Source organism: Cheilinus undulatus, linkage group 16 (assembly GCF_018320785.1).
Source record: "Cheilinus undulatus linkage group 16, ASM1832078v1, whole genome shotgun sequence".
Lineage (NCBI taxonomy): Eukaryota > Metazoa > Chordata > Actinopteri > Labriformes > Labridae > Cheilinus > Cheilinus undulatus.
The window spans coordinates 33,404,888-33,427,629 of record NC_054880.1 but is presented as its reverse complement, the minus strand read 5'-3'; the positions used below and the strand labels follow the sequence as shown (position 1 = coordinate 33,427,629).

At 38.7% G+C, this 22,742-nt stretch overlaps 1 protein-coding gene across 1 annotated transcript in view; it reads left to right on the top strand.

Annotated features, from left to right (window-relative positions):
* Positions 1-21,589, top strand: part of triqk (triple QxxK/R motif containing) — a 34,338-nt gene extending 12,749 nt beyond the window's left edge. Inside the window, exons 3-4 of the mRNA XM_041808041.1 lie at positions 7,726-7,811; positions 18,252-21,589. Of these exons, the coding sequence (XP_041663975.1) occupies positions 7,726-7,811; positions 18,252-18,359 (194 nt within the window). The 3' untranslated portion in view covers positions 18,360-21,589. The remainder of the gene's footprint in view (positions 1-7,725; positions 7,812-18,251) is intronic.
* The last annotated feature ends 1,153 nt before the right edge of the window (positions 21,590-22,742 follow it).

Below are 22,742 nucleotides of genomic sequence, written 5' to 3'. Positions count from 1 at the left end.
AATTGGTGACAGAAAGTGTCTAGAGCTCCAGTGCTGCTGGGGAACAGCAATGACAAATAGGAGCACTCGTAAGCCCGATGCAATATCATCAGGATGTCTGTGTGTATGTGTGAGGACTGCAGAGCCATGCAAACAAACATCACCAAGTAACCCATACCTCACTGGAACACAGAGACTTTACCTCACACAGCCTCATGTAATTCATTTTCCCTCAATGTCAACTATTATGGCACTCTTACTGGTTGTAATTGCTGAGATTTAGTTCCAGTTAAGTATTTATTGTTTCCAGATGTTTTAAGTTTATTGTGTTTTGATGAATTTTTGCATATAAAGGTAATTCCTCTATTCAGAGTGATAATAAGTTAAACCACGTAAGTAACAATAAATATACAGTTCTGGTTTGGTGTTTTCAGAAAATTTATGGAAGAGGATTTTTTGTCCTAAAAAATAAAATATCTCTATAAATAATTTGCCATTTGCTTGAGTCTTTGTGTATCTTTGAACACTTAAGAGGTACCTTGACCTGTGGACCTTTGATAATTTGTGACGTCAGTGTTTGGTGCGGTGCATTTGCACGGGATAAATAGAGTCTGTAATTTACACGAATTTACATTTCTGACGGAAAACATGAGGGTGCTCCATGGCTGCAGCAAAAATGCACAGTGGATTTTTATTTCTCAAGCTGATACAAAAAATGTTCGAAACTCTTATTTAATTGCACAGAAATTTTGATAGTTTGTTAATTTTGAGGATTTTAATTGAAAATGGTGGAGAATTTTCTTTAAAATTTTATGGAATTTGTTGTATGTTTGGGGGAATTGGTTTGGACATTTTACAAAATTATCTGTAAAATTTGGGGGAATTTATTTGTAAATTTAAAACTTTGGGAGGAAATTGCCTTTAAAGTTTGGAGAATTTGCGTGACCATTTTCTGGATGTTTTATTTATTTATTTTTTATATGTATAAAGCTTTATTTAAATCTTTAAGTATTGTCAAAAAGGTTTACTGAAACATTTGGGGAATTTTTTGAGGACATTTTGGATTATTTTTTTTTTAAAGGGATTTTCACCAATTGTTGAATAATTTTCATGCATTTTTTTGGTATCTTGAAAATGTGTGTGTGTGTGTGTGTGTGTGTGTGGAGGGAGGGGGTGGTGGTGGGGGGGTCAAAATCTTTAAAGAGGTAGTGAACACTTTAACATTTTTTTCATTTTTTTTTTTCAACTGTACGCTGAGGTATCTGACTGAACTGTAGCTGAAATTTGCACCAAACTGATAAAAATCTGGATTTTACGGCTTATAATTAGCTCAAACGGACATCTGCCTTGAAAATCTTTTCTGAAAAGGTGGGGCTTATTTGATGTAGAAACTGACGGATACGCGTTACCACCTCTAACTGACTCTACCATTCAGAGACCACTCCCATCCTCCCCTGCACCTGCACTGTCTTGGCTCACCTCCTCCTCACCTGGAAAGCCCTGTCCTTTTCCCCTCCCTTCCCTCAGAACCAAGCTGTTCATTTTCTGTGCATATTGTTCATATTCTTTGTAAAAATTACTTCCAACAAGTGAGGTAAGGAGCTTATTCTGGAGTACTTCTTTGACTTTTACATGCAAGAAAATGACAATTTAAATATTTTTTTCACAGTTCTATAAATTTCACGCTCTGGTTTCCTGTGTTTTGTCTTTTGGTATGTAGTATTTATTTGTAGCTGACTGTAGACTTAAAAGCAGCCATTTCCCCCTTAAGTCCCAGCACGGTTTCTGTGAATGGTGATCAACCTGAGGTGCACTCCAATCAAATTTCCACTTCTTCAATTTCTGACAAGTGGAGGAGACATTCAGTGGCCCCTCTAATGAATTCCCACTAGCTCACTGTCTGCTCTTGGCAACATGCTCCCCATTTCTATTAGCCTTCCACCGAGTCGGAGAAGGAGGAGGGAGGAGGAGGAAGAAAGCAGAAGCAGACTAAGACATAGTGTGAGAGGCAGAGGGAGGGAAACAAGTTTAAAAGAAGTTCATGTAGAAAATGTATGTATTGCTCTAAACCAGCTCATCGACCCAAAGCTTCATACCTAAAAATCTCACAGTTTCACTTTGAAGTAAGGGTCGGGATGGGTGTTTAAAAGCTGTTTTAGAGCTGAAGTTCTGTGTTGCGATCATAAGTATACTTTGGTCAGACAACTCACAGTGATATATTAAGTATCTATTATCTGAGCTCCAACTTGATCATTCCTAGCATATTTATGTCCAGAAATTTAGAGGAGTGATGATATACACATGTAACCTACAGGTGTGGGGGTGGAGGAGGGGTTTTTAAGAGCAGCAGGGGCAAAGGAGGAAGAGGAAGAGACCGACAAGCTCCCAGTTTGAATAAGCCACCAAGGAGGAAGCTTGTGATAGGATGATGTGACAATGACTCATGTTGATGGTGAATCAGTGTAGCTTGAGTTGACCGATGGTATTAACTTGCAAGCTCTGCTTGATTTTAGTTTAAGAAATACACTATATTGCCAAAAGTATTTGCTCACTTGCCTTGACTCGCATATGAACTTAAGTGACATCCCATTCTTAATCCATAGGGTTTAATCTGACATCGGTCCACCCTTTGCAGCTATAACAGCTTCAACTCTTCTGGGAAGGCTTTCCACAAGGTTTAGGAGTGTGTTTATGGGAATTGTTGACCATTCTTCCAGAAGCGCATTTGTGAGGTCACACACTGATGTTTGAAGACAAGGCCCGGCTCTCAGTCTCCGCTCTAATTCATCCTAAAGGTGTTTTTTCGGGTTGAGGTCAGGACTCTGTGCAGGCCAGTCAAGCTCATCCACACCAAACTCTTTCATCCATGTCTTTATGGACCTTGCTTTGTGCACTGGTGCACAGTCATGTTGGAACAGGAAGGGGCCATCCCCAAGCTGTTCCCACAAAGTTGGGAGCATGGAATTATCCAAAATGTCTTGGTATGCTGAAGCATTCAGAGTTCCTTTCACTGGAACTAAGGGGCCAAGCCCAGATCCTGAAAAACAGCCCACACCATAATCCCCCCTCCACCACACTTGACACTTGGCACAATGCAGTCAGACAAGTACTGTTCTCCTGGCAACTGCCAAACCCAGACTCATCCATCAGATTGCCAGATGGAGAAGCACAATTCGTCACTCCAGAGAACGCGTCTCCACTGCTCTAGAGTCCAGTGACGGCGTGTTTTACACCACTGCATCCAATGCTTTGCATTGCACTTAGTGATGTATTGCTTGGATGCAGCTGCTCGGCCATGGAAACCCATTCCATGAAGCTCTCTACGCACTGTGTTTGAGCTAATCTGAAGGGTCATGAAGTTTGGACGTCTGTAGGGATTGACTGCAGAAAGTTGGTGACCTCTGCGCACTATGCGCCTCAGCATCCACTGACCCTGCGCTGTCGTTTTATGTGGTGTACCACTTCATGGCTGAGTTGCTGTCATTCCCAATCGCTTCCACTTTGTTATAATACCACTGACAGTTGACTGTAGCATATTTAGGAGTGAGGAAATTTCACGACTGGACTTGTTGTACAGGTGGCATCCTATCACAGTACCACGCTGGAATTGACTGAGCTCCTGAGAGCGACCCATTCTTTCACAAATGTTTGTAGAAACAGTCTGCATGTCTAAGTGCTTGATTTTACACACCTGTGGCCATGGAAGTGATTGGAACACCTGATTTCAATTATTTGGATGGGTGAGTGAATACTTTTAGCAATATAGTGTATAAAAATAAAGGGAATCAGATTTTTAACGCTCACAGCTTTTTGAGCAACAGAACAAACATCAGCAAACATGACATGGTGCGTGCTGATCTATAAGTCAGTTGTTATTTTGGTACAACATAATTAGGATAAAATAATTAATAATACTTATGTTTTTTTTTAAGTTCATTTAGAGTACAAGAGGAGGATGCAAGAAGGAGCCTGTCACTGAATTTCTAACCGGGCCCAAATGGTTCAGACAGGAGCTTTACAAGATGGATTTGCCAGTAAGAAACACGGAAATGGGCGAATCCATCTGCTTTGCAAGGTTAGGCCAGAAGTGGGTCATGGAGCAGTTTTCAGTGGGTCACGACTAGGTGTCTGTAAAAAAAATGGTGGCAAAAGTCATTAAGTCCTTAGTGGACATGCATCAATACCTTTTATTTTACCCAGTTTTACCGTGAAATTGAGTAAATATAAATGTTTGATCAGTATTTCAACTAATTTATCTCCTTTTCTTGCAATTAAAAGGCTTCTTTTCCCATGATAGTGAAGTAATTTTCAGGATCCCTGGAAAACTGGCAAATATTTTCATATAATGATGGGGAAAGAGGGAATAAAACTTATCAGTTTTGTCCCTTCTCTTTATCATATCATGTATCTTGGTCCAATCATGCTCCAAATGGCAACATATTCAATAAACTAAACATGCGTTGTTGAAACATTTTTGAAACTTGGGTCACAATTTGTTGTAGGACAGTATGGTGGGTCCTGAGGCTGGGTCACTGGTTTATGATATATCTTTTCTGCCCAGATAGGCTTGCTGATACAACATGTGCGAATATAGCTGAGCAGAATTATTGTTTGTCAAGCCCTGGAAAGAGTTCAGTTGCAGGATATAAGGTTTTGACATTAGAAGTAAGCAAAAACAAATATTAAAATTAATGAATAATTGTGTTTAATGATCATGATCATGTTGGTCAAAATCATGCAGCCCTTCCGCTGCTTATAGAATAATACAGGGCCTTGCCTGTAATTGACTGCTGGTCTTAGTTTGAGGATTTATGGTTTGCAGCCTGCAGAAATAAAAACAAGCATTAGACATTATAAAAGCACTTAAGATTCTTTTCCAGAGAGCAGAGGGAAATAGCCATGCTGTGAACTTGGTTACTGTTTTTTATTCTCTCCGTAGAGAAGCTTAACCTCAGCACATACAGACTTACTCACCACTCCCTTCTCACCAGCTCATTTTCACTCTTTTGTCTCCCACAAATTTTCCAGATGGATGCTGACTCCTTCTTTCCTCTCCTTCCTCCTTCTCTTGTTCCTTCTGTCCATGTAAAGTAGGCTTAATTGGCTGGGAGGATATACTCAACACCAGTGGAGACAGTGTAGAAGTTCGGCCTTGGTCTCTGCCTCTAACATACGTCTGTCCTTGTGAGAGCTTTCTCATTATTTCTTATCCAAGAACTTTACTTAACAATCTCAATTTAAAAAGCAACAAGCTATAGCATAATTCTAGTTCTATATTTAGCTGTGAACTTTAGAATAAACTAGCATGTCCACAATCTCAGTGGGTAAATTGGTTCTCACGAAGATAGAAACACACACTGTTCAGCAAGCTGTTGCCTTTCCAACCTATTGTTAGTGGCGTTGGTCTTCCTGCAGTGTGTTGTTTCTAATTAGACCAAGACAGCCGGCTCTGCCTCATGTGCAGCACGCTCCCACACACGCTCACAGATACACACCACTCAGATACACAAACAGGCTCTGCCAGGTGGCCGGTCTGCCCACAGGACTCACTCCTGAGAGTTGAGCCAATGAGAGACAGAGCCAGCACAAGTGAACTTAGTGCAGCTCAGGCCAGAATAGAGGCTTTATAGTTTGGATTCCTGTGTAGATACTATAAAGGCATTTGGGTAGATTTCAATTTCGACTTATCTCACTCTGGGAATCACCTGATGTTCTTTTTTGTACAAAGGTTATTCTTTATAAATTACATAGTATGTTGTTATTTTTAAGTTTTAGGTAAATAACATGGGGCCACTGATGTTTGACTTAAACAGACACTAATTTTTAAAAATATTTCAAATAATGGAAGTAGAAAACCAAGGGCGGTCTGGCTGCACACCGTTCATCTGAGATGCTATATATCCCAAAAACAAAGTGCCATAATTTACCGGTACAATGCATTTCAGGTTTAAGATTTTTTTTTTTTTTTTTTTTTTTTACTCAGCTGTATTCATAAACAGAGTCTGGCAGTTACATTCGTATGACCACACTAGAAACATAACAGACTAAACAACATTTCATAAATAAAACAGAAAAAAGGTCAGTGGTTTAATCTGGGATAAATTTAAATACATGTTTTCGAAGTAGTTACATGAATGGTGGCTTGCTTTAGCTGTTTTAGCTTTAGCTAAATCTAACATAGCTACACTAGCTATGTGATTAACATTGCTATATAAGCCAGTGAAACTAAGTTATCTTTAGCAATGTGAGCTTCAGCAAGCGTGACTAAAGCTAATGTAGCTACGTAGATAACATCTACAGTGCTTAACAGATTTATTAGACCACCCTAACCCTAACCAAAGTAAGGTTTATGCCAGAGCTGCCCTAAATTAACAGCATTGGTAATTACCAAAATCATTTGTTATGTTTCTGCAATGGTTAATACACCAATATGTAGAAGCTCTTTAACCCAAATGATATTTTTAATGCTAAAATATAATTATTATTGTTATCCATGAATTTTCAAATTTACTGATTTACAAAAAAACTAAAAAAAATAGTAAAACACATTATTATTTCTTGATTAATATGTCAAATTCTAGTTATTTACTTGCATTCCTGAAGAGAAAAATGAGTTTTAGTGGTTGAATGTTATGCTTGATTAATTTCTGACTTCTCAGAGAAGCCCAGTGAGCCAGCTCAAATTTGGGTGAATTCAGTTTGAAATTCCTCATTCCTGTTCAAAATGGTAAAATGTGGAGAGCTCACTGAAAATGAAAGAGTCCGCATTAAAGCACTTCATGATGCTGGATGGTCTTTGAGACAAATATGACAGGTAGTCTAATAAATTTGTTAAGCACTGTATGTAGTTAACATAGCTACTTTTCGAGCTTAGCTTTAGCTCCGTAAACTATATAGCAACCTTAGTTACGTATCTTCATTATCTATTGCTAAGTTAGCCTTAGCAGTGGGAGCTATAGCAAATGTAGCTAAAGCTAACTCAGCTTTGTAGAAAACATACATAGCTAAACAGATACTTTGTCAGCTTTGCTAAAGCGTTGTTAGCTATGTAGTTCTGTTAGCTATAGCTTTTTTTATCTATATCTAAGTTAGTTTTAGCAACATGTACTTTAGCAAATGTAGCTAAAGCTAATGTAGCTATGTAGATAACATCTATGTAGCTTTCACAGATTTGTGAACTCAGCTTTCGCTTATTAACTATGTAGCTACATTTGCTATATAGCCCTGTTATCTATAGCCAAGTTAGCTTTAGCAGTATGAGCTATTGCAAATGTAGCTAAAAACACAACAACATAGATTTGTGGCTATGTAGCTGCTGTGTTAGCTTTGCTTTGGCTATTTCAGCTTTGTAGTTCTGTTAGTTACAAAGCTCTATTAGCAGTGTAGCTGTGTTATCCATAGCTAAGTTAGCTTTAGCAACGTGGGCTTTAGCAAACCTATCTAAAGCTAACTTAGCTACATTTATGTCATATGTAGTTTACCAAGCTGCTTTTTGAGCTTAGCATCTACTTAATTTTCACAGCTAATGGGGCTACTTTAGCTACGCTTGCTGCATTAGAATGTCTTCGTGGAGGTCTAGCTTTTTCCCTGTTAGCAGACTGTTTACTTGGCTCAACAACAAAACATTTGTTACCAGGTCAGTTTTGAACTTTTGATTTCCTTGCTGTTACCTTAAGCCTTAACAGTTTGATCTGATTTTAATTGGAACGTAGTTTTAGTCATTTGATCTGGTTTTCTATCTTTCAGGTAAACAGGACTACAAAAAGACAAAGTCAGCCTTAAAGGCCACACGACTGAAAGCTGAGGCTAAGAAGACGTCCTCTGGATTCAGGGTGAGACTGGGCCAGACCTCTTTTTTCTTTAGGACTTGTGATGTCTATACATTTTCTACTCTTCCTCCTGCTTGTCTTTTTCAACCCATCTGTGATTTTGCTTTCCTGTTTGTCTGCCAGCTGTCTTCTTTCCATTTGTCTGCCTGTTTGAGAGAATGTCTCACCATCATTGTTCATGTCCGGGACTCTGAGCTCTATTACTGTAGGTCTGAAGGGAACATGAAGAGATCTTTCTGCCTACAATGATATAAAGTAGCCCTCTGCCTAAAGCTATGATTTGAAGAACTTCATCATAGTCCTCATAAAGTCCTCAAGAAGTTAAAAAACATCTGATGAAGTCAGGGAAGGGTTAGAATTCAGAGTTCTGTTCTTTTTAATAAATTTCAACAGAGAGAAACAAGTAGAGAGCACAAATAAAGTGTCTTACATAAGAGAAAATGTAAGTAATGTATGTAATGTAATGAATCTAAACTGTTCACAGAATAGAAAACTACACTTCTGCTTTGTCACACTGCAGCTATGGTGAGTTGTTGTCCATACAAAGATGGATGAGTCGATTACACTGGCAAATGTGGCACAGCTGTTTATGCCTCTTCTCACACAGTGTTCTTACCAATAAACACTAGTTTCTTAATTCAGGAGAAGACCTTAACAATTAAGAAACTTTCAGAAATTAAGACACAGGGTTTGCAAAAACAATTTTTGAAAACAGGTTATTTTTTAAATATTTTTTGGCAAATGTAATTTAGAAACTAAGGTATATTCTGTCTGTTTTGTTTCTTTTTTTTTTTTAATAGAATCACTGGAGGCAGGAATTTGTTGTATTTTCATTTTTGCAACAACAAACCAAAAAAGAACTTTTTTATTGTGGGGGTAAACAGACAGTTTCTGTTCACTGTTTTGATTTAAATTCTGGTACCGTACTGTTTTGAATAAAAACTACTCAAAAATACAGACCCTGTCTGCATACTGTGTAGAGGTGTGAGTGTCTAAGAATCTCACGAGTTGATTCAGTAACGATTCTTGGGGATTCAACTCAGAATCAATTTTTGAATCAGTTTCCTGATTCACAACACATCCTTTATTTCTTATAAAGAGATGATAATTTCAGCATTTGCTCAAGTGTGCTGTACATTTATTATCATTTGACATTCAAAGGCTTAAAATGGGTCAAAATAATGCTTTTTTAGTTTTTTCTAATCAGCTAATCTCACGAATAAGAAAGAAAATAGTAATTTGTGCTTCAACTGCAAAATATTTAAATATGAATAAACTGTGTGAGCTAATGCAGGAAAGGTATTTATCAGAAACTTGTCAGTGGAAGAAAAACAATCATAAATCTAAAGCCTTCACTGTTGATGATGCTTAAATAGAGTAGGTGTTATGCTTTAACAAGTGACCATGTTATTGGGTGACTTTTCAGCGGTTGTTCTACAACATTGTTAAAACAACACTGAACATTTTTGGTCATATCTAAAATATGCTTAGAAGATATGAATTTATTGACAACCTAAACACTGGGCCTTGTTAACTTTTCAATATCCATTATTCACTCAAATGCATTCGTATAGTCACCAGTTAACATGGTCACTAGTTAAACCATAACACCGATCTTTGACGTGAAACCAGAAGATGGATCCAATTATCCTATTGTCCGTGTCGTTCACCAGTTGCTGTCTGATAATGACTCTGGTTGAACATGTCTGTCTGATGTGAATTTGGACATATGAACTGTTTCTGAAGTAGACTACTTTAGTTTGGCACAGTAAGCAGATCTGGTCAGGTTTCTTCCTCCTTTATATGTTCCATTGACTGTCTTTTTGCCTCGATATAAAGGTTCTACTTCTAATTTAGACAATGCAGAATTAATACAAAAATATGTTGTCAGATGCCATAAAAGCCCCCCCAAAAATAATGTAATATCAATTAACCTTTACTGTCAACTGTTTAAAAGATAAAATAAACATTTTATCAGAAACTTAATTTTGCAAAAATGTGAAACCAAGAGGTTTACAGCTCCAAGGAAGGCTACATGAGGGACTTTCATTTTGATATGTTTCCTCAAGCCTCTGCTTTCCTGGACGCAAGAAATAAACATGTCATTGGAAACTTTTTAAGTCCTCTTATGCAATTTTCTCTCAAATTTACCACTCATGTTAATTTGATTGGTGAGTGGGCCTTCAGTGCCGCTTTTTTCTTATTGGTTAGTCTATGCCAGGGCTGTCCAAACTATGACGAGTGTAGTTTTATGTTACCCTGGGGGCTCGTCCGGGACGGTAACACAAAACTATACTTGTCTGAAAACTTAGAAAAGAATACAGTTTGTGAGGACGGTATGAATTTATTTGTGCTTTTTGTTGGGACTTAAACTGTAAATTCTGATTCAGGTTCTGAAATCTGATCAGTCTTCTCAAAATCCTTGAATTGACTGGCTATTTGGGTTGTTAGCCATTAATTAGCCATTTAAGCATATCCAATCACTAACCACATCTTTAACCTAAATTAGACTTGATTTTTCTGACTTCAATATCATAAAGGTGAGGTATATGAAAGTGGCCCCACCATCCTTATAACTTTACAGTTTGTGGCCCTTGGTGGATATAGTTTGGGCACCACTGGTCTACTCCATCATTCATGCCCTCCTATGAATGAAAAAAAAAACGATTACTGGTAAATTTGTTTTGTCATTAAGAGCAGAAAACAAACAACCAACTGGAATTAATGTCTCAATTCTTCCCCAAATCAAAAACAAAAAGGAGCTGAATCTTTCTCTCAATGAAACATCAGCCCATTTCTGGATGCTGCCTTTGTCTTCTCTACTGAAACACAGAGGGTTCCTACATAAACATTAGACTCTGGAGTTTAGATATGTTTATTTTCTATTGTGGCATTGTAAATTGGTCATGTTTCTAGGACATCATGTTTAAAGAACATGGAGAGCCAAAAGGCTTCACTTTCTCCTTAAGCCTGGTTGGCTCATTGTACACCGACATGAACTAATCATAGTGAGGATTAAACACTGGGTGAATGGTCAGGTTTTAAAATATGCATCTCTTAGACACGCAAGGCCTCATTAAGCACGTCTTTAATCCAATTAGATTAGTCCATATCTTGAAATATTGATATTGCTCATGAATAATTCAGGTTTTTCACGCCCAAGACGAGAGGGAATTTTCAGAGGTCGGATTAAAAATACCTCTGGGATGAGTATATTAAACTGACTCAGACCCTTTTGGCCCCGAGTTCGATTGAAATTCAGCCCAAGTGTAATGGATATTTGGTCATGCCTGCTTTCCCATCGGGTCGTTTTAGCGATGTATAAATTTGTGATTTTTACGCAGCTCTGTGCTGACAGTAGAAGCTCCCCCTCTCCGTGTTTAGTTAACAACAAAGATTTGGTTCCACTTTTTACTCTTCCTCTCTTTTCTGCCCTCCATCTTTCTCCTCCTCGTCCCTGGTTGAGATGCCGCTCTCAGATGCAGCTGGCAGCTCAGAAGGGCCAGCAGACTGCGGGCTCTGAGAATCTGGCAGCTGCCGGGGCAGGCTGTCTTGGGGCTGTCTCAGTAGCAGGGCAGTCTGGGTAAGTTGGCCGAGAGAGACATGGAAACACACAGAAAGAGAAAGTGAGAACTTCTGTTCCCACAGCAGCAATCACAAAACACTGACCTCAGAAGAGTCGGAAACCAGCCGCTTGTTGTTTTTAAACACGTGGAGTCACAGGGTGTTAACAGAGGTAGCTTGTTGCTGCCTGAATGCAAGTGTCGACATATTTCTCGTCCAGCTGCGATGGTGCAGAGGTCACGACAGCAGAGAGGAAGAAACTGGCAGGGACTCGATGACAGGCTCAGTGTAAGGAGGAAGAAGAAGAAGAAGAAGCGCCTTTTGGAAGTAGCTCCAGCACACCAGTCGGTAGGACAGGAAACAAGCCTGCTGCCTTTTCTAATTGGCACAGTCGCCTTCTGTTCAGTTCTGCAGTTTTCCCTCGGTCTTATTTAGCCGCTGAGTCTGGAAAGTTAGGAAAGATCGCATATAGAACTGGCAGAGGATGGAGGAGACGGATAATTACTTTGGGTATCAGCCAGCTGTCGTGTCTCAATGTACAGAGCATTCAGAAAGTATTCAGACCTCCTTCACTTTTCTCAGTTTTGTTATGTAATAGCCTGATGCTAAAGCTGTTTAAATTTAGTTTTATTCTTATTAATCTACACTCAGTACCCAATCATGATAAAGTCTAAACAGAAGTTTAGAAATGTTTGCAAGTGTGTTAAAAAATTCCTGTAATATCACATTGATTTAAGTATTTAGACCTTTTACTCAGAACTTAGGTGAAGCACGTTTAGCAGCTTTTAAGGCCTTGAGTCTTTTTTGATATGATCAAACAAGCTTTGCACAGCTGGATTGGGGAATTAATGCCATTCTTCTTTGCAAATTCTTTCAAGCTCAGTCAGATTGGATGGGGACTGTTGGTGGACAGACATTTTCAGGTCTCTCCAGAGATGTTGGATAGGATCATCAGCGCTCCAGCTGGGCCCCTCTAGGACAATCACAGAGTTGTTCCTAAACCACTCCTGTCTTGGCTGTGGTCTTAGGCTCATTGTCATGTTAGAAGGTGAACCTTCTGCCCAGTCTTAGGTCCTGAGTACTGTATAACAGGTTTTCATTGAGGAAATCTCTGTAATTTGCTCCATGCTTTTCCTCAACGCTGACCAGTCTCCCAGTCCCTGCTGCTGAAGAACACCCCCACAGCATGATGCTGCCACCACCATGCTTGACTCTTGGGATGGTATTGACCAGGTGATGAGCGGTGCCTGGTTTCCTCCAAACAGTTCAATCTTGGTTTCGTCAGACCAGAGAATCTTGTTTCACACAGTCTGAGAGTCCTTCAGGTGCTTTTTTGCAAACTCCAAGCAGGCTTTCATGCATTTTTCACTCAGTAGTCTGTCTATTCACTCTGCCATAAAGCCCAGATCAGTGGAGGGCAGGATCTCTGGAGCTCAGTCAGAGTGACGATCAGGTTCTTGGTCTCCACTCTTACTATGGCTCAGTTTGGCCAGGTGACCAGCTCTTGGAAGAGTATATAGTTCTGTGGCATAATTAATGGATTCCTTAAAAACAGGAATATGCGTACTGAGAAAAAAAAAATGGCATCCCCAAATTTAGAATAAGGAAACACTTAGGACAAAGTGAAAGTAAATTAACCTTGCAAAGCAGATGAATACGCCCGTTTCACTGTTTCTCACTGGTGAATCCATCTTGCAAAGCTCCCATCTGAAACGTTAGAAAATGACAGGACCAATCAGCATCATGGGGCAGTACTTTTGGGCGCGGCGGAGTCATGATGTATGCAAGCAGCAACAAGAGGCCGGTGCAATTACGATGGAAGACATTAGCATGGATGCTGCTAAAGTGCCAGTTTTATCAGAACTTGACGACATTTCTTCGTTAAAAGAAAAACAAAGAACAGAAACAAAAAACTGTATAAAATAAGTATAAAACACAAAAAGAGAACTTTGTAAAAGTATAAGAGGATAAACTACCAATAGGCAATCCTGAAATTAAAATAGAGTGAGATAAAACCTAAAACCATAGCATAATGGAGCTACATAGCAAACGGTGCTAAAGCTAAGCTCACAAAGCAGCTATGTATCTACCTTAACTACAGAGCTAAGTTGGCTTTGGCTATGTTTGCTAAAACTCACATTGCTAAAGCTGACTTAGCTATAGATAACATAGCTATGTAGCTAACCTAGCTATATAGCTAAAGCTAAGCTCACAAGGCAGCTACGTATCTACATAGTTTAGTTGACTTTAGCAACATTTACTAAAGCTCACATTGGTAAAGCTTACCAAAGTATAGATAACATAACTACATAGCAATGCAGCTAATGTAGCTAAAGCTAAGCTCACAAAGCAGCTACATAGACTAAGCATATAGATTATCTACCTAGCTTAATTAGCTTAAGCTACATTTGCTATAGCTACCTTGGATACCATAGGTCTTAGCTCCATCCAGCAAGGAATTGAAAGAGAGATGCGAGGACGAGACAGGAGGAGGGAGAAGGCACAACATAGTGAATGAGAAATCCCTCACAGCATCAGTCTGAGCGATGTTGGGTACTAATGAAGAGTTGATTCACCTCATAGCCCAAACCTTAAGCAGACCCTCATTTAGAATCACTTCAAAACCTTTTAGATGACTCACTGTAAAAATGGTCTGAAAATGTAGTCATAAAATGTCTTAGGAATTTATTTTACATATCTGATTTTCAATGGAATAACTTTGGTGGATAAATTCAGTCATTGTCAATATCCTCATCTATGTAGCCTACAGATCTATGTTGTTAGGTCTGATAAGTGAGGCAGATTATATTCTTGTAATCTGCTAACCACAGAGCTCAGTGAGTTTATACAGAAGTTTTTTTTAGTAGAATGGAAACAATATGCAAACCTCTGCCTTGGTGAGGCCATAATACTGTGAGATTATATCATCCTGTTGTTAAGTGCAAAAATATAATTAGAATGTAACCTATCTTTGTTAAAGGGTTTTATTTTAAGCAGATCAGTGCTGTAAGAATAAGAAAAAACAGACATGAACTGAGTTGAGTCGCAGCTTTTCAATCACATATCTATCGCCTTTGATAAAAAGACTTCTGTGAAGGATAGACTGGTGTTTCCTTGGTCTGAGCTCCTCCAGGAGCCTCCTCTTTCCTCCATCCTTGCCTCCTCCAGGTGCATTTAAGGAATCCTTCATCATGGTGGAGAGAGAACTTGTATATCACTGCTATACAGCAGAACAAGGCTGGTAAAAATCAGAAACATTTACACTTAAAGGTTGAAATTAATTTCATACTGCCTCAAGGAAAATTGACAATCATGAGCAGCTTTTTCAAAGCAGGCATGAAACGTTACTTCAGGATTGGTTATTTCATGCTGTGACTTGACATGTGTCCCATCTTTTGTGGGAGTCTCTTCATTGCCTATATTCAGGCACAAACACACACAGTCTTTAGCACACACTCACACATATGTGCACAGACAAACAAACCTAGGAGAAGAAGAAAAGGCAGACCAGATGAGGGGGACGTCTGCTGAGCGGTGGCTCGTCGCCAGGGTGACAGGGACCAACTCCCAGCATGCCGAGTGTGCTGCAGCTGCCGCCGGTGCTGAGAGAGCTGCATGATGAAGATGATGATGTGCTTTGGGCCCCATCCAGAGGTCTCCATCAGAATGTGGGCAGAGAGGCTGCGCGTTTATGTGCGTGTTAGTGTGGGCGCGGCGAGGCGGGAGTCAACACAGTGGGCCCCTCTCCTCGAAAACAATGATCTCAATCAAGTGCAGGTGCTTCCTACAACTCGAGTGTTTTCACCAACAAACCCCTCCAGCTTGTTTTCAGAGACGAGTCGCTCTAACCAGCTGTTGTCTTTCTCAAGAAAACCTGAAGACAAGTGAGAGGGAAAAAAAAACCCATACTGCAGCGTCTTAGGTCCTTTTGTTTCAGCTGGAACCTGCGTCAGAAGCGCTCACTTTCCTCGGCGATACTGTCGGCAGAATTACAAACACTTCTCTGTCTTTGTTGTGATTTTTTCAAAGCCATAAGCGAGCACGGGAGAAAGCTTAAAACAATCAAGCCGCCGTGATTTGATAACAGTTTGTCTTTTCTCCGAGCCCATGGGCGAAAATAGAAAAGTAAATCAAGCGGTGGGAGCCTAGCGGTTAATATATGAAACTAAAGTGCATGAAATTTAAAAGTTTTCCAATTAAGCAGGGACTTAAAGCTGTTTGGAGGCTGCCGGGATGCAGATAAATGTGGGCTGGGGCTAATGAAGACCAATGCTGCTGATGACTAGGCACTACAACTTGTACACAGATAGCTGCGGATGCTGCGACGCCTTTTAATTGCCCCCCCCACCACCACCAACCATTCGTCAGAGAGGAATTATTATTAGCCCCCCGCCACCCCTCATTTGTGCTGAGCCTTATCTCTCTGGTGTTTTCTCTCTCTTCGTTGTCGCTCTTGTTTTTCACTCTGTCTTTTCTCTCTGCCGTTTGGCCGGTGGGTTGAATCTGCAGTCTGTGTGAGTCGTATAGCAATTACTGAACTGTTTGTCATTTTTTTGTTTCTGCTTTTCTCTCTCTATCAATCTTCTTCCTTTTTGTTTGCTGCTTTCCTTATGCCATTTTCCCTGCAGCCTTGACTCACCTCAGCCTGTCACTCATGTATATAAGACATAATGAGACGCCAAGATTAAGTTTTAGGTTGTTTTTTAGTGATTTAGGAAAGATTTAAGTCATGAATCCAAAATCATAACCCAGCAGAGAGCTTCTTAGATAAGAGACGCATGTTCTGAAGCAGTTCCCATTCATGTGTCTCTCCACCTTTGTGGCCCAGTTCCAAAAACCTGAATCCCAAAATAATGCTCAAATAAAATATTTCATTTTCAATAACCCCCAATCAGCTGCGCTCTTTTAAAGCTCTCCAAGCTCTCCACTGTTGATTAGAAAGTTTGCTGCTAATGAGTTCTCTTGATAAAGAAAAACTGGCATTGTTCAATACTCTGAGTGGCCCTAATGAAACTCCAGCTGATGAAGATTGTAATCGAGCGAGCGCCACGTAATGAACGAGCGCTCCAAATTCCCATTTTTCAAGTTGAATGCCACTCCTCTGGAAAGCTTCAATTTGTCTGACAATTAGCCAATAGAGATTAAAAAAAAGAATGAGGGCATTTTGTTGGAGAGAGTTCAACTTTTCAGAATAACAGAGAACTGTTAACATTGATTAAATGCCAGGTTAGTGGAAAAAAGATCACTTATGTACAAGGTCGCCCATGAGGGAGAATAAAAGAGAGAGCTTTCAGGGGCCCACCCAAACTGTGGGCCTTGGAGGTCAGAAAAATCATGGTTTAGTGTAAAGGTTCGCTGTGATAGCCATGTTTTATTTTTAACCTGAATGATAACCGCTCTTATCAAAGCAACAAAATATGGGTTTTGTTTATTTATGTTGTAGTACAATGCAGCCTTTTTCAAAAGGCAAAAGGGGCAAAAAGTGGTCGAAAACAATGTTAGACATGTGTGGAAAGGGAAAAAAACGGGTGGAATGTGGCAAAAATGGTTAAAAAATAGACCAAGAGTTGCAAAACGTGCAAAAAAAAGAAAAAAGGCAGAGCTGGCTAAAACAAGCAAAAATTTGCTAAAAGTTTTGCGGAAATGTGCAGAAAATGACGAAAAAAATTGTGAAAAATAGAAAATATCAGCAGACATGGTCAAAAAAGTGTTAGAAATGCATCAAAAAGGGAAAATAAGCAAAACTTGCAAAAAGTTGTTGGAAATGGGCAAAAAATGGCAAAACCAATTGCAAATATGGGCAAAAAGTGGTCAAAAAAGTGGTAGAAATATGTGGAATGAGAAAAAATGGATGGAAAGTGGCAAAAAATTGTTAAAGATATACAAAGAGTTGCAAAATGTGCAAAAAAAAAGGGCAAAGGAGGCTAAAATAAGCAAAAAGTTGCAAAAGGTTGTTGCAGAATTGTGCAAAAAATGCTGAAAAAATAGGAAATATGAGCAAAAAGTGGTCAAAAAAAGTGTCAGTAATGTGTGAAAAGGCACAAATTTGTGGAAAGTGGCAAAAATTGTCAAAAATTGACAAAAAGGTTGTAAAACTTTCCAAAAAATGGCAAAAAGTGGCTAAATACGAAAAAATGTTGCCAAAAAATTGTTACCAAAATGGCAAAACAGTTGCAAGTATGGGCAAAAAATGGTCGAAAAAGTGGCAGACGTGTTGTAAAGGGAAAAAATGGGTGGAGTGTGGCAAAAATTTTAAAAATAGAGTTGCACAACTTGCAAAACAAAATGGCAAAGGTGGCTAAAATAAGCAAAAAGTTGCAAAAAGTTGTTGTGAAAATGTGCAGAAAATGACCAAATAAACCTGGTATTAAAAAAACATAGTGTCAAAAATGTGTAAAAAAAGGGCGGAAAAAAGATATAAGTGTCAAAAAATGAAAAGGTGAGATGTAGAGAAAGTAGGGTGAATGCGTGAATGCTATACACAGTCAAAAAAGTCAGATTTCAGCAGAACCAGGAGGAGGGGTCAAGGATTAAATAGGTGATATCTGTGCTTTGGCAGATCATTGAAACATTCTGTTTTCTTCACAATCTAAGATCATCCTATCTCACATCCCTACTACTAATAGATTGCATATTAAATATTTACTGTCACTGAGGAGAACAAGCTGATAAACTTCACTTTCTTTGATTTGAGAGTGTCTCCAGTCCGTGATGATTGCAGCAGATTTAGATGAAAAGAAAAACAAAAGGGACTTGCAAAAAGACTTTACAAAAAAAAGGGACACTGCTTCAATGAAAACAGTCACAATAGAGGAGGCAGATGCAGCTTTTACTATGAAAACATAACAGCTTGTATTAAACCTCTCTTTGTTTATTCAGGATGCGTTCCTGGTCATAGCTGCGATCCTCTTCTTTGTCCTCTGCATCTACGCCTTCTTCTACCTCAACCTGAGCACAGAACTGAACCTGGATGTGGACGTGGACTGATGATGGTTCGTGGTTATACCCACACTGGTTTGGCTTCACGCCTGAAGATGAGAGCAGTATGAAGGAGGAAGTTAGAACATTAACTTACTCTGTCATGAAGCCACCAGCTACGCTGAAGTCCTGCATTCTGATTGGTCCACACAGTCTGTCAGCCTGCTTCAAAACACTCAGTGACACAGTGACTGTGAACTTCCTGTTTAGGAGAATTTAATCTGTTAAACTGAGGAACTCAAGCTTTGTAGCAAAAATGTACACTTTTCTTTCCTTTTCTATGTTGGAACCCAAGATGAAACTGAATTCAATGCTGTTGTACCAAAACTTGTTGTATCATGAGTTTACATTAATAAATCTGGATTTGAGCTGATACTAACACCAGTACAATAAATACAGCACATCTTACACAGTCTTAGGCACTATTTACATGGGACTCTTATTACCAGTGGACCTCTGAATTACCCTGACATCAGTGTTTGCTGCGTTGCATTCGCAAAAAAAATGCAATGTTGTGCATGCATTTGGCAGGTGTCGTACAGTCCATGTAGTCTTGTATGTAGCCCATGTCAACCAGAATTTACAGTAGGTAACAAGGACATATCACAAGCTGTTAATGATCAATAAATGAGTGAACACTCTCCCCTGGCCCTCCCAGTATGCATCAAGGCTGTGTCTATCACTTGTGTGTATCTGCAGAGGAAGAGGAAGGAATAAAGTCTAGCACTGTAATATCCTTCCTGTAAATGTATGAGAGAACGAGAGGTCTAATGTTAAATATGAACCTCTCTTGTCATCTATTACTGCAGTTAATGCTGTGGATATTCTGTACCTTATTAATTTCAGACTGCTATGCACACCAACAACCCTCCTCACACAGATGAGCTGTTGAAGCCTAATCCCTGAATATTAAGTGACACATTTCAAATCGTAATTTTTATTTTGCAGGAATAAATAATCCTAAAGTAAGATCAGGCACAGGTAAAGAGAAGCTGTAGGAGGCAGAGCAGAAGCTGTGTGCACACGTGCACTTGGAAATTATAGTTTATATTAATAAAACAAGCAAAATAATTTGTCAACATAAGATGAAATGAGCTGAAAGAAAAGCACTATTGATGACCAGATGTGTCAGAACTTTGTAGATCAGAAAAAGGTACATGAAAATTTCACACGGACTGTAAAAAAAATACATAATTACCATACACACAGATGCCCATACACACAGGATTAGTTTTACCCATGGACATCTGTCTGCTGAATATGTGGTCGGTTATTTTCCCTATAATTTTTACTCCACAAATTACAGACATGGTCGATTTACATGGGAGTAAAAACACAAACATCCCACACAGTTATTAAGAATTAGCAGAAGTCCCTAGGTAATACTAAGCCTGTGCGAATAGGACTTTACATGCAGTATCATGCATCAGGGAAAACACCACTCAACTCTCTAAACAACATCATGTTTTTTCTTCTTCAAAGCAGACCTCACAGAGCAGTAAATACAATCATAAAACTTTTTTATGATTAAAAAATGTTAAAAAAACGCAAAAAAGACAATCATTTTTTCGCTGGCAGAAAATGAACAGTTGGTTTCATTCTTAAAAAGTAGAGTGAAGTATTTGGATTCAGGCACAGCCATATATTTCTATAATTTTGTATTTGAACTGTTAAATAATATCAATACTACACTTGAGATTGTATAGGATCAAATAAGTGCTATGAAGATGTTGAATTTGTAAAAAGATTGTGTGCACAATGTCAATGTTTGCACACGTGCAAAAAATATTTGTAACTGCAGAAACATTTTGATCATCTCTACAACAAATCTACAGTTGTATAAAAACTGTGCATGAGTTGAAAAAAATGTTTGAAGGTATAAAATTGTTTTGTGCTACTAGTTCAGATTTGCAGGTGTGCAAAAAAAATGTAGCTGAAATAATATTGGTGTTTGTGTACTTTAGAATTTGTGCCTTAATATTTTCATCCTGAATATTTTCCAAAGTCTGAGCTACAGACACACAAAGTTCCTATCCACAAATGTGAGCCTAAAGTCACACAGGCTTGGATTCACAGTTTTATTTTTGCATGTCTGCAAATCTGCACAAAATAATTTTACAAACTTTTTTTTCTACTCATGCACTTTTTTTTTTTACAACTGCAGATTTGTTTTACAGATGCACAAAATGTTTCTGCATGTTGATTTTTTTTTTGGACATGTGCAAACATTAACAGACAGATACAAAATCTTTCACAGATTCAAAATATTTACAACCCTTATTTGATCTCATACAGATCATTTGATGTACATGCTGAGATAACATCACTCCCTCTCTTGTGAAATTGCTTAATCATATCAAGAAAAATCTGAACTATTAGGCACTATTTACTTTTATTGCACTGTTATTAAAGGAAACATGCAGATATCAGAATAGCTGTCTTCTAACATCTTTAGATAGTAGTAGTTTGTCTTATATCCCTTGCCTTCATGTGAAATGAAGCTCCAGTTCTCATTCCTTATAAGACTGTTGGTGCCATCTTGATAAAAGTCTGACTGAGATTGTCTTAAATTCAGCAGAAAAATCTTTTTTTCCAGCACAGAAAATTAGCGTCTTTTTACTCAAGTCTTCCAAACTGCAGTTGAGACGTTGCTCTGTTTAATCGTATTCATTGTCGAGTCCCTCTGTTGTCTCCACTAATAGAAAAATGTAAATCTTTCCGCTGAAGCTCTTGTCGCATCGAGGCAAACACTCGCCTCACATTCCAGTGCACAAACCTCTCCTGGTGGATATCTGCGGATCACGGAGTGTGAGATTAGAATCCACAAAGCCCTCGCCCTGATTGAACATGTGTGCAGAATACAGAACAACAATTTCTACCTGCTGCACATACATGTGTCCTGCATGGAGGCGGGATTAGCATTACAAATTTGATCCATTTGGTTTATTTGTGTGGAGATGGCTGAACAGAGGTCAGGATGCATGTTTTTCATGAGGAACACGGTGATCATTTTTCTTCTTTGTTAAGTGTTTGAAATAAGAGGATTTTCTAAGCCCCTTTATTATGCCACTGCTGAACTCTTTATGCTGACAGGTACAAGGGCTGACCTTTCAATCACCATGTCAACCAGCAGAGTGCAGACTCATCGTCTTATTCAATCATTTTTCTATTTTTTCCACAGCTAACATTGCACTCTTGTAAGTCATCAAATGCATTGTTTTTGCTTTTAATTGCGCTAATAAAAGACCAATACCAAATACACTACAGGCTTTGTGACGTCTTCCATGCCTTACATGTTTAATTTTTTCCAGACTCTCTTTCAAAAACAGTCTTATCTCTGTGCCTGTCTAAGGCCAACAATAATCTGAGACAGATATTAAGGTTTCAGTTCCTGCCTTTTTTCCCTCCTTTCTCCCATGACCTCCTGACCTTCAGCAAAAGACTACACGTCCAAGGAACCATTATGATAAGCATGCAGTCGTACCCTCACCCAGGGGCTTTTATCTGGCCTTGGAAGATCAAGACAACCCCCTGGCTACTTCAGTGAGTCACTCACATGTGTAACAATAGAAAGGCAAACATAATAGACCTATATACATGATACCTGCTATCTAAAAGGTCAGCTGTTCCACTTCCAAGAGCTCGGACATCAGCACAACCAATTTACTCTGACCTAGATTTGGTAAGATGAAAAGCTAGCTTTTGATTATGTTACATAAGTGCTCTTATTGTTTGGGTTTCTTTTATACAACTTTTACAATAATCAAAGTCACAAATGTTTTTAATGAATTACTTACAATAAACAATGATGCACTGAAGCAAGATGGGAATCTATTTGTAGGTTACATGACAGAAAAGATGAGATGAAGAAAAGATGAACATATTGAGTAAATGTCTGGGTTGATTTGGTGCCCCCAGTGGATTAATTAGCCTTGGTGGATTTTTTTTTCTTGTATTTGTGTTGGCTATCTTTTCTGTAAAAAAAAAAAAAAAATACTCTATGCAGTTTAACAGTCACCTTTATCACTCACAAAGGATCTTTGTCATAAAAAATGCAAGCAAAAACATGTAGCACTGATCACTTTTTCTTACTCCAACCCTTCTGACATGGAAAAAAAACCCTATAGAAAAATCATTCTTGCAGCCAATTGTCTTGTTTGCTTTAGATGGTCATAAAGAGACATCACTGTTTATTTTAGTAAGTTCCATAACCAGTTAAAAGCTCCTCAAGTTGAAAACTTGCTAAAAACCATAACCTTAAAAAACATACCCAAAAGGAAAAGAGTATTATCAACCTACTGGTCATCAGTGACATTATAGATGTCAAGTGTGATGTAAGATATGCATCTTTTTTGTCTCTCTTTTCTGCAGAAGTAAAGTGAAGATATGATG